We start from the raw sequence: 12,517 nt of genomic DNA, 5'->3' as shown, positions 1-12,517 counted from the left end.
CAAACTGTTGTTATTGTTGACCCAAAAATAACGCTTTTGACAGAGAACATTTATAGAATTTTCTTGCATGTGTTTCTTGTGGTTACCATTTACATAAAGTTAAGTTACAGAGGGTGCATTTATATTGCTTAAATTTATATATATATATATATATTAAATACTGCATATGTATTTTTATACAGTTGTAGAGTAAGGTACCTTTTAGTTTTGTGATTTTGATGGTTTGAATGTACTGAAAGTCACTAGTATTATTTCCTATTTTAACTTATGTCTTTGTTCTACAAACTCCGCAAATTACACTTGCTTCATCCATTGCTGCACAGTTTTGGAAAGAGACAAATTCAAACCTTGTCTTGGAAGGTTGGTGACACAGCAACTGTCACTAAAAAGATAACCTTTGAGGAAGTCCAGCGTTTTGCTGAGCTTTCTGGAGACAGAAATCCTGTTCACGTAGATAAAGAATTCATTACTAGAGATTCTAAATTTGAAAATTGCATAGTTCACGGAGCTTACCTGAACAGCTTGGTATCAGCAGTTATTGGGACCCAGCTTCCTGGGCCAGGAACTTTGGTAGTGAAGCAGGAACTTAACTTTCCATCGCCTTGTTATATTGATGAGGAGGTGAACATTACTGTGAAATTGGCAGCTATTAGGAAAATCCTTACTGTAGATTTTACTTGCGTCACAAGTTCTGGGAAAGTAGTTCTTTGGGGAAATTGTCGTCTTACACGTCATTCCAGTAAAAAAGTGTAGTTATCTCAGGAGAAAAGGTGAAAATTATAAAAATGAGTGGTGGAAAAGAACTTGTATTGGAAACCCTAAGGTTAGCAACCAGTCAGGATGCAGAAGTGTTAAGACCAGCTGAGGAACGCCTTCAGGAATGGGAAACTGAACCAGGATTTTACTCCACTCTTGTTGAGGTACTTGATAAATTTTTTATATGTAATAGTTGTATCGTGAATCAGTATATGCTCTTTAGTGTTAACTTTTTGTATCTAATAATAAAAAATAATGAGGTATTTCAGCACTGATAGTGCTGTTACCAGTTTGGAACTAAATATAAATTTTTTAACAAAAATGGTTTAATTATATGCCCAAAAAAAAAGCAAGTGATTAATAATGGCGAATTACATTTTTTTTCCCAGATATTTTCAGAGCACTCCATAGAAGTCAATGTTCGTTGGTTGGGTGTGCTCTACTTCAAGAATGGGGTAGACAGATACTGGCGAAAGACTGCACCTAAAGCCATAAGTGAAGAGGAAAAGGTGATTAGCACTTGTTCCTCTCTCTCTCTCTCTCTCTCTCTCTCTCTCTCTCTCTCTCTCTCTCTCTCTCTCTCTCTCTCTCTCTCCATTTCTGCCCTTTACTTTCCATTCATAACTGTAAGTGTCTTCCTGCCTGTCTCTCCATCATTTTTGACTCGTCCTGCTCCAGTTTTCCCTTTTCATTTACGGAAAATCCTGTGGGTTAACCATGGAGTCTAAATGGTTGCAGTAAACTAATTTATGACAACCCTTTGAAGATGGAAAACTTTCACTAGTGTTAAGCATTCTCCTCAAAAATTACATTCCTCTTTCTGCCTTCTAATAGCCTGTGACTAGTAGTGGGTCCCACATTTGGTGAGGAATTTGTAAAAATCTACACTCAGTTTTTGTGTACTTGAACAGTGGAACAATAGCAAAAATAATTTTGTCAGAGTTGATGATAATAACACTCCACAATTGATTTTTAAGATAGTGCCAGTCATCTGTTTAGCACTTTTGTTTTTGTACAGTTGAAGAACATCTTGAACTGACATCCACTTTTCAGTGCTATAAAATGTCACAGAAAATTCATACTGTATGCAATACTTAGATAAATTGTATATTAAGTAAGAATGTACAGTTATGTAACTTTGTCATTTTCAAAGGAATTCTCAGTTCCTGGTGAACATTAATGTTCTAAACTTTTAAACTACGGATTAATGTTGTTTTAATGTGTATAATGTAACCAACAATAGTAAATTGTAATTTCTTTCATTGTTATAGGCTCGGATTCGCTGTGGATTACTTCATAACCTTAGGGAACCAGTACCACAGGTAGCCACTCAATTAGCTGTTCTTATAGCAAAGATTGCCAGAGTTGATTGCCCAAGGGAATGGCCTGATCTGCTCCCAGCTTTATTTGAAGCTGTGAAAAGTGATGACCAGCTTGTTCAACACAGAACACTTCTTAACTTACACCATGTTATTAAGCAGCTTGCATCAAAGAGGCTGGCTGCTGACAGACGAACATTTCAAGTAAGGTTCAATATTTTTAACTGCATGCAAAGAATTGTTAAAGGTTGGAATTTCATTGCAGTTATTCCTTTGTTATAATTCATAAATAGGAATGTAGATTTATTTCACTTATTAGTTTCACCAGCCAGAACACTAACTGTACTGTTATGTGTTAGTCACTTTATTAATAGATTTAAGATCTTGAGGAGAGGTTTTTTTTACATTGTTGACATGTTTTCCAGGAATTAACAAGTCAGATGTTTACATTCCTCCTTGAACTATGGCGATCACAGACAGAAGCCTTTTTAGCAGCTGTGGGGCAAAATATGGAAGTTATGGTGCCGTGTCTTGAACGTTCACACCTTGCTCTCAAGATCTTGCGCAAACTTCTTATTCATGGTTTCAAGAAGCCCCATGAAAGTCAGGATGCTATTACTCTACTGGAGTCTGTATTTGACCGCATCAAGATTCTTTTAACTTTTAGAAAGCAGCATGAAAGCAATGATCATGTAAAGACAATATCTGAAAAATATGTTGTGCTTTTAACCAAAGTTCTTCTGGACATGTTGGAAAATTTTCCATTTTCATATTTGCAGTTCATAAAACCCAGTCTTGAATTAACAACATATTATGTTTTCACTCCGGCTGGTGATGGACTACTTTTCGAAAGGTTTACAGTGCAGTGTTTGAATTTGATTAAAGCTATCCTCCTGTGTCCAGAGTATAAGCCATGTAAGGTTGTGGAAGATACCAAAGATCCTCAGACTTTGGAAGCCTTCAGGATAAAGTCCCAGTTCTTTGACAATTCTGTGTTGGCAGGGATGTGTCATAAGCTCATTTCCCATTATTTCCTTCTCACACAAAGTGACTTGGAAGTCTGGGATTCTGATCCCGAAGGATTCTGTATGGATGTGGAAGGAGGGGAGTCATGGAAATACAGTCTCAGACCCTGTACAGAAACGCTGTTTGTCTCCCTCTTCCACGAATACAGGAATGCTCTGACACCAGTGTTGATGGAGATGGTAAGGTCATCCCACAGCCCAGTTGATCCAAGGGACTATCATGGAATACTCCAAAAAGATGCAGTGTATAATGCAGTTGGCTTAGCAGCTTTTGAACTTTTCGATGATATTGACTTTGATCAGTGGTTCACATCTTCCCTGATTAATGAGCTGAAAGTGAAGGACTCAAATTATCGCATAATTCGACGGCGTGTTATATGGTTGATTGGTCAGTGGACAAGTGTGAAATTTTCTCCAGAGCATCGTCCAACTTTATATGAAGCTTGCATTCACCTGCTGTCTACTGAAGAGGACTTTGTCGTGAGACTCAGTGCTGCCATGACTCTTATGCATTCAGTAGATGATTTTGAGTTTGACCCACAGCAGTTTATGCCTTACCTACCTACTATATTTGGCTTACTTTTCAATCTTCTGAAAGAAGCCCATGAATGTGATACAAAAATGCAGGTAATTGGTTGCTTTTTGTTGATGTTTTAGTTGATGAATTATTCAGATCAAGGTAAGTGGTACTTAGGAGGGGTTCCTAGAATCAGTTCCTTAATGTTTTTACTCGTAATGCAACCTAGTTGCCGAGTTAAACTGATTTACAAGTTAGTATATGTCCACAGAAGTAGTTACAGTAGTTTGTATTACCCTATCAATAGTAAATTTGTGTATATTTTTTACTGTAGTATACTTATATTAATTTTATACTTCATCTTGGTTGTTTTTAAGGTTACTGTATTTTTAGTTTGATATTTTTATCAGCAACTCTCAGAAAATGTTGTATTAATGTTAGGAGAATGTATTTACAGTTAGAGTGAACATTCTGTTTCAGACATTAAAGTTTTTTGTTCTCTTCAGAGGCCTTTATCAGTATTCACATTCTTTAGTTCTGTACGTGAATTAATTATCCTTGTTGTAGAATTTAGAACTCTATGTCAGCAAACCCCCTTATTTTTTTTTTTTTTTCTGGGCAAAGGAAGGGATAGTTTGAATTTAGTTGTTGTACTGTAGTATGAAAAATAGAGAGGTCCTAAGATTCCCAGTAATGTAGGTTCTTAGTAGCAAGACCCCATGTAGAATAATTTTTTGTGAATTTAGTGTTGCTGATAAATGAAATCCAAAGAATGAGTGGTGGCACTATTAGCTCAAGTTCATATCATACTGCTCATTTCTATAAATACAAAATTATTTAGAATACATTTTTTCATCATAAACCCATCAATCATTGAAAGGCTTTATTTGCAGTGTTATGTCCCTTGGTATATATTTTTATATTTTGTAGACAGAAACTAAATAGGCAAAATTGACTGTTCACACATGTGGCCCCATGATCCATGGGTAGGTAGTGACTATCCATTTTGTTTCTTGTTGAGTGCTGTCTGCCAACATAGCTATAAGAATATCTCCAGCTCTGCTGTAGCAATTTAGAAAAGACTGCTTCATTTGCATTAATTCCAATACATCTTTCTAATTTTCCTTGTACCATGATACAATATAGTAAACCGCCCGCATTTGCGGAGATACATACCACAACCCCCCCGTAAATAGTTCAAATCCGTGAATAGTTAAGAGAGAGAGACTGACTCTTCGGCCAGGTGCTAACTTTTTTTTTTATGATAACAGTTACGCCTTCAACCCTCCCCCTAAGACGGATACAGAAAAAAATCAGGGATTTAACTAAAATCTTACTAATTTACTATATTTTCTTTATTGAATTGATATTTTGCTGTGTTTACATTTTAATATTAATATTTGAAAATCATCCAAAACAAATAAACATACATGTTACATATGCATAAAAATTCCCTCATCTCAGTAAGAGAGAGAGAGAATTATTATTTTTATTATTGAATGTTATTATTCAATCTTATTAAACTTAATAATAATATTTGAAAATTAGTACTTTAAATCATTTTTTCCTACACAATATACAAACCATTGGTCCTTTACATTAGGAATTACTTAAATTAAGGCGAAGCTGGAAACGACCGTTAAGCTCTTGAAGAAGGTGGTTAGGCAGTAACTACCTTCCAGTAGGCGGGAATAACTGCTTGCCCGAATGTAACCATTCAAGTTTGCTTTCAGCCATCATGCATAGCAGACGTGTTTTCAGAACTCTTTGTCTGACTGTTGTTAAGCTCTTTTTTTCCCAGTGGGATCTTTTTCATCTTTTTTGTGTATATATTGTGTGTGTTTGATGTTTGCTAATATACAAACCCACGATTTTTGATAGCCTTGCATAGGCCATCATCCCCCAGCGTGTGTCTTGGGGTCGACGGCCAGGGGTGTGACAAGTTGTCTCCTCTTTTATTGGACCTCACGCCCTCTGCTTGTACAAGGGCATGACTCTATCCCTATTCTGACTTGTGCATAGTGTTGCTCTCTGCTACCTTGCTGTGGACGAGTTTGCTGGGAAGGTTGTCAGGCGTTGTCAGAAAGTTTTCGCTTCCGACAGCTCCCTTGGTAGCCGGCCCTTTGTCCTGGTTTCTCTCTCTCAATAAGCTTTCCCTTCTTGCTGTCTCTCCTTTGGGAGAAATCTCTCCTTCGCCCTCTTCGCTCGCTTGTCAGCAAAGATCGCATGGGGGCAGTTGGGTGACCTCTTCTCAGGGGCCTCCTCTCGTTTCGTAGGGCAGTTCCCCTCGGAGTGCGAGAGGAGTCTCCCTCGAAGAATCATCTTTGCTCTTTTCTTCAGGTTGACAGTGAGCATAGTAGGCACAGCATCAGATGGCTGGATATCTTAGCTTTGAGGAGTTTGCCTGTGACTCATACAATGGTTACTTCAGGAATGACCCTTGGTGGCGATGGCTTAGGTCCATGTCAGTGTCTATGATTTCCGTTTATCTGTGATACCGTCTACTCCTGCTGTGTCCCCTGTCTTGATTACTCCTGTTGCCCTCGCAACCAGTCACTGGGCAGCTCCTTCTGTGCGTCCTGCCCCAGCTGCCTGTTGCCCCTGTCGCTGCTGCTGGCGTTCCTTAACCTCCAGCTGGCCTGACTGCTCCTGTCGTGCCTCCTGCCTCAGCTACCCTGGACGCTCCTGTTGCTTCTCCGCTCCTGTCGCCTGGGCTGCTCCCATTGCACTTTCTGGTTTAGCTGGCCCGGTGGTTCCTGTATCCTGACCACCATCCTGTAGAAGATGTCAGATAAGAGATCGAGGAAGAAGTCCTGTGAGATGTAGTTATCTTCAACCTGATCTTTGACTTTGTCTTTTGCTGCCTTCTCCTCCTTTCTTCTGAAGGCTCGTTCTGAAACGGTGTTAGAAACAGCAGCCGAAGAAGAGGAGGGCTGCCTCTCTCTCTCTCTCTCTCTCTCTCTCTCTCTCTCTCTCTCTCTCTCTCTCTCTCTCTCTCTCTCTCTCTCTCTCCCCTAAGAAGTTCTGCCATGGGGCTTCTAAGGCGCTGCCTCCCTTCATGGGGAGGTATTGGGATACCTCATCGATTTCTTGGCCTCCAGACTCTGGAACCGAATCGCTTATCCCTAATCCATCCCTTGCGTTCTGGAAGATTCTGTCAGTCTGGAAGCAAGATGTTAGACCACATTTAATGTCTTCTACCATCAGGTCTTTGCCCACAGGCTCTTGGAACCTTTTTTCCTTGGTCCTGTGGTGGCTGCTGAACAAGTTGTGTTTTCTTACCTGGCTCCTTTAAGAGGACCGGTAGCCTCTCACCTTTGGGCTGAGAATGGGACTCGAACCGACACTTGCTGGAACGGGCATCTGATGCAATAAGTCTACGCATCGAGCACTCATTCTGTTTTCTCTCTAGAATCATAGAAGCAGTCCCACTCCTTCCACTAGCAAGGGGAGGAGACCCTGGCAATAAGGGAAACCCTTTTTCGGGTCTTTACCGTACTGCCTCCAACTCTCTAGATTCTTCCCAGCATATTTTCGTATGAGTTATGATTCCTCACTCATTCGAAAAGGTCCAGATGTCTGACATTTGAACATGCAGTTCCTATACTCCGATCAATATGTCAGAGGCATGGTGGTACTCCTCACTCTTTCATGACATTTGAACATGCAGTTCCTATACTCCGATCAATATGTCAGAGGCATGGTGGTACTCCTCACTCTTTCAACCAGGAGGAGTAACCCAGGTGTGCAGAACTCCAGTCAGTTCAAAGACTCACTCAGATTCCTCCCTCCAACCAGTGAGTCCTCCTAATGTAAAGGACCAATGGTTTGTATATCAGGTAGGAACAAATCACAATTTTTGAAAGTAAATTGTATTTTTCCTAACTATACAAACCTTAGGTCCTTTACATTACATTACCTTTTTATGCCCACCTCATGCCACCCCTCAATCTGAACCTGGGCCTAAAGGCAAACTGGAATGTTTACATTTGGGCAGGTGGTATTCCCTGCCTACCAGACAGTGGTTACTGCCTAACCATCTTGTTCAAGAGTTTAACGGCCGTTTCCAGCTTCGCCATAAGTAATTCCTAATGTAAAGGACCTCAGATTTGTATAGTTAGGAAAAATACAGTTTACTGTAAAAAATTGTGATTTTATAAAATATATACTGTATGTATGTACAGTACAATATTTAGTCATGAAAATAATGTGAAAATACGGAATATTACTCTATGAAAAAATCAGCGATTGGATGTTTTCTCCTGCGAATAATTTATAGATAGGTTCCACAGAAAAATCCGCAAATTGTGAGAATGCGAATTTGGGCAGCTTACTGTATCTTTTTTCCTGTGCTTCTCCCAAAAATTGTATTAAAAATCACCATATCTAACATCTAGCCAGCTTTATGGAAGTGCCCCTGCCTCTAATATTTGCAATACAGAATTGATTTTCATATTTTTCCTTGTTTAGTTGTACAGTATAATTCTATATTTCTCTTTATTTTTCTGATTTTTTGCATATTTTACCATGGTTTACCACCTAATGAGTTAGATGATAGCTCCAAGTGATAACTTTGTTGGTTTGCCTCATGTTGTTTTAGTTTGCTTATATTTGTTTATTGCAAACTCATTAATCATAAATTGCCTCACTTCTATGCAGTGACTTTCCATTTGTACAGGATTGCTAAGAAGAAGAATGGAAAGGGTCTACGTATTGCTCACACCCAGACTGCCCATATGATACCTATACTGCCATTTGTTTTTGTATAAGTGTTTAGACATTTCCTGCATTTCCTTCCAAGGATAAAGCCTGTAAAGTGATTTTTGCCTTCCATTTTCATTTCTTTATCATTTTATATGGTTAATAGGTTTTATGAAAGAAATATTTCATAAACTATTTTTACACTCAAAACCACCAGTCATGTACAAAATGGCCTTCTTTCCCTCAGTCTCACCGTGTCACATCCAGTCTCCAGAAAACAGTGAGGATAGTTTACAACTGATTAATTAGAGGCTCTTTATTATTGGTGGGTTTGTGTGAATAAAAATGTTTTATGTAATGAATACTTATCTCCTGCTTATTTTACAAGTAATATTTTTCCCCCAGGTGTTGCATGTAATGTCATTCATGATTGAGGTAGTAGGAGTTGGAATCCAGCCACATGCTGCTCCTCTTGCCCAGTATTTGCCTGGTCTTTGGAAGGAATCTGTAGATCACAACATGTTGCGTTGTGCTATCCTCACAACATTAGTTCACATGGTAACAGGCCTCATGGTAAGTTTTTTTACAGCTATTTGATTGTTTTAGCTCAATGTTTCTGATAGTATTCTTTTTTTTATTTATTTATTTATAGACTGAATTCACAGTTTGTACAGGAAAATTTTTTAGGACATATATTTTGTAGAACTAAAATGTGTATGACATTTATTTTTTTGTAAATACCTAACAGATCCTTTTATAGCAAATGCACAATAGTACTCACTACAAGGACAGTGTAATATATAGAAATCAGTGTCTAGTAGTGAGAACCCTGCACATACATTTACTATGAAAGAGGTGAAAGAACTCAGTAGCAATAATTAGTGCATTGTACTGTATTGCTATATTTCATGGCTCTAAGTGCGCAAATATGAGTAATGATGGAAACCTTAAGAAATGTGAATAATGATAGCTTTTATCATAGAACAAGCACTATAAATGTGATAGTAATGGACTTCTGTTCTGTGATAACAAACAAAATGAATAAGAGCTTCCATTGGATATATAATATATAATCCATAATAAAAAACAGTTGCATTAATGACAATTATCACAATTTGAAAAGTGAAGAAATTATGGTATGTATTCCATTGCAAATTCACATATAAAGAGTATTGTGCTACATTAATCCTTTGGATTCTGATGACTTCATGTAAATTTCCTTCCTTGAGATTTAAATGATGTTTAGTTACATTTTGTAGAAAATAAAAGTGAATTAACATCTAAGTATTGTGATATCAGGTATCATTGGGGTAATATATGGAGGGTGTAAGGGAATGGTTTAACTCATCCCCCAAGAAGTGGCAGTGCACAGAGAATTATTAAACCAGTTGTAAATAGAGAATCTTACAAATTGTTTCCTTTCAGTTCTTGTTGGCAATAATAGGCATAAATCTTACATTTTTTTATATTTAGATAATAAAAGAAATTTGTTTTCTGTTAACTTCAACAAATCAGTCTGATCAAATAATTTTTTTTGTTCTGGTTTTAATCTTACTAGAAGAAAATTATAAGCTTCAAAACGAATCCAGCATCAACATGATATGATGAAAAATAAATTTTCAGCAAATAAAAAAAAATGCCTCAAAGCTCAGAGCAGTAAGCCAGAAGAGTGTGTTTTACCCAAGGCAAGTTTTTGATTCCTTAGGAATCATAAAGGTTTATGGGAATTCAGGCTGATTTGTCTTTTTGTAAATTAAGATTACTCTGTCTCTTTGTAAATTAAGACCACTACAGTTCCTATGGGTTTAACTCTTTCTCTCATTATTTTTAGGTATTTTAATCATCTTTAAAATATCTCTCAAGGTTGACCTTTTGGCTTTGTGGTATGTAAACTGCTTAATAGAGTTAACAAGGAATGCAGCTTGGTTTGCTGGAGTCAGTACTGAGAAGTCTATGCAGTAACCCTTTTTACTCCAACAACATTCATTTCTTTCTGTGTTCTCATTTCTGTACTGCCCAGTTTGTCTTCATGCTCTGATTTATCCCTTAATATAGAATGAATCTAATGGCCTAGTATTTAAAGAGCATAAATTTGATTCATAGGTCTAGTCAGACTTACTTTACATACTGTACATGTCTTTTAAAAAGTCCAAGTTAACCTTATGTAGTACATAAAGTATTTATTGCAGCAAGTGAGTGAGTGCAATTTCAAGTGTCTTATTTTCACAGCGTGAGAGTGAAGGCCTCCATGACTTTTTGATAAATATCATACGCATATCAACTGATGTACGTGAGGATTGCCACGTATATTTACTTGAGGATGGGCTGATGCTGTGGTTAACAACTCTAGAAAATACTGCCCATCCGCATGAGTCACTCCTTCAGCTCTTTGACAACATGTTGCCACTTCTGGAATTGTCTACTGAAAATCTTCGACTCTGCTTGCAGATCACGACAGCATACACATTGCTGTGTCCTCAGCAGTTCTTCACAAAGTATGCAGTGCTTTATTTGTTTGTTTCACAGCATGGAAGATTATAAATTTTATGTGCTGTTGATTTGATAATGATACGAGCATAACATATCAGGTTATTTCTAAAAATTAATCTCTCTTAATGTTGTGTTTTGCAGATATGGAAGTCGCCTAATTGAATGCTTCAATTCAATGCTGAAAGATATGAAAAGTGAAGGCATAGTACTTGTGTTGCGATCAGTTGAAATGATGCTTCGAGTGCAGCCTGTGGAAGGCTCAACCCTGATCCAACCTCTCCTTCCGAGTGTCATGAAAGTTGTGGCTGAAGGAGACCAGTACCCAATGGTTATGTCTATGTACCTGTCTGTTGTTGCTCGTCTTGTCCTCTATGCAGAACATATATTTACTTGGGCAGTTAATCAGGTAAAGTCCGCTGTGAAATGTTTGCTCTAGATATTTACTATTTAGGTATCTGCAATTTTAGTAAAGTTGCAAATTTAAGAAAAACTCACTGCAATTTTTCCTCCTCTAGACTGCTGCTGACCAGTCAAAGACACCGGATGCAGTTCTAGAACAGATTGTCAATGTATGGTCAGAAAAACTATCCCTTGTTTCTCCTGAGGAACGAAGGAAACTTTGTGGTCTTGGATTAGCTTACCTTTGTGGATCTGGCTGGAGTCCAGTACTGAAAGTTTGGCCCGCTGCCGTCACAGCTGTTGCTGAAGTAGTTTTTGATGTTACTATGGAAGATTCCACGGATGATAAACTTGTAAGTTTAATTGTATAGTTAATTTGAAGAAAGCTTAGGTGTTAGTTTTTACCTGTTTGATTAAAATTGGAATTTTAATTTTAATCTGGCATTTTCAATGTTATTAATAATGGAAGTCTGTGTTTACACTATCTGTACAATAATGCATGCTATTTTGAATAGGTAACTGAAAGTGATACTATTATGCTTTGAAACATCAGTACTGAAGTTAATTTTGGGGGAATTTTAAATCCAAGTAGATTTTTTATAGAAGATAATGTGGTGATTAAAGGCTTTTTCATTAAATAACTGAAACAGGACCATGAATATTGTATGAAATTTTTGTCTTAATTTTTTGCCATTATTGAATTAGTGGTTTTTCCAGTATATACTGTAATTGTAATTTTTTGTCATTATTGAATTTGTGGTTTTTCCCTTATATAATTGTAATTTTTTCCCCAAAGGTGGTAAATGGCGGGAGACTTGGTTCTCCAGAGGTTTACGAGCTTGAAACGGAGCATGTTTTGAGACGTCAAGCAGTAGCACAAGAAGATCCTGTTCACACTACATCATTGCGTGTTTTTCTTGGCCAACAGATGAAACGACTTCAGCAGAGCACTGATGCAACCACTATCATGACTTTAGCACAAGATTTGGAAGATAATTGTAAAAATCTTCTTGAAGAAGTGACTGTGGCATCATAAGATGCCACAGAAATCCATAATCAATTATGTATTGGATTATTATGCAGCATATGAAGTTCATTATATGAATTGCTGTTTATGTTTTAATGCTTGAATCAAAGTATCATATAAAATGAATAAATTATATAGATTATTTTCGTTTGTATTTATTTTTTTCCCAAAAAAATGAAAACTTAGTATTTTAATGTACATTTGACTTTAGCCAGCAATTTAAAACTTATATCTGTATACATATACTTCACTTGTATTGGCAGTTGGGAAGCATGGGAATGAT

General features: G+C 37.3%; 1 protein-coding gene across 1 annotated transcript; it reads left to right on the top strand.

The window, feature by feature from the left end:
- The first annotated feature begins 49 nt into the window (after positions 1-49).
- Positions 50-12,378, top strand: Impbeta11 (importin beta11). Its single transcript, XM_067130350.1, has 9 exons — positions 50-920; positions 1,146-1,265; positions 2,028-2,279; positions 2,501-3,727; positions 8,724-8,891; positions 10,548-10,813; positions 10,950-11,214; positions 11,324-11,560; positions 12,004-12,378. Exons 1-9 carry the CDS (start codon positions 786-788, stop codon positions 12,241-12,243), a joined length of 2,910 nt encoding a protein of 969 aa, XP_066986451.1. The 5' UTR covers positions 50-785; the 3' UTR covers positions 12,244-12,378.
- Positions 12,379-12,517: the final 139 nt, after the last annotated feature.

This window comes from Macrobrachium rosenbergii, chromosome 28 (genome assembly GCF_040412425.1).
Source record: "Macrobrachium rosenbergii isolate ZJJX-2024 chromosome 28, ASM4041242v1, whole genome shotgun sequence".
Classification (NCBI taxonomy): domain Eukaryota; kingdom Metazoa; phylum Arthropoda; class Malacostraca; order Decapoda; family Palaemonidae; genus Macrobrachium; species Macrobrachium rosenbergii.
Note: the sequence above shows the minus strand (reverse complement) of the source record. Positions and strands in the feature narration are given on the sequence as shown.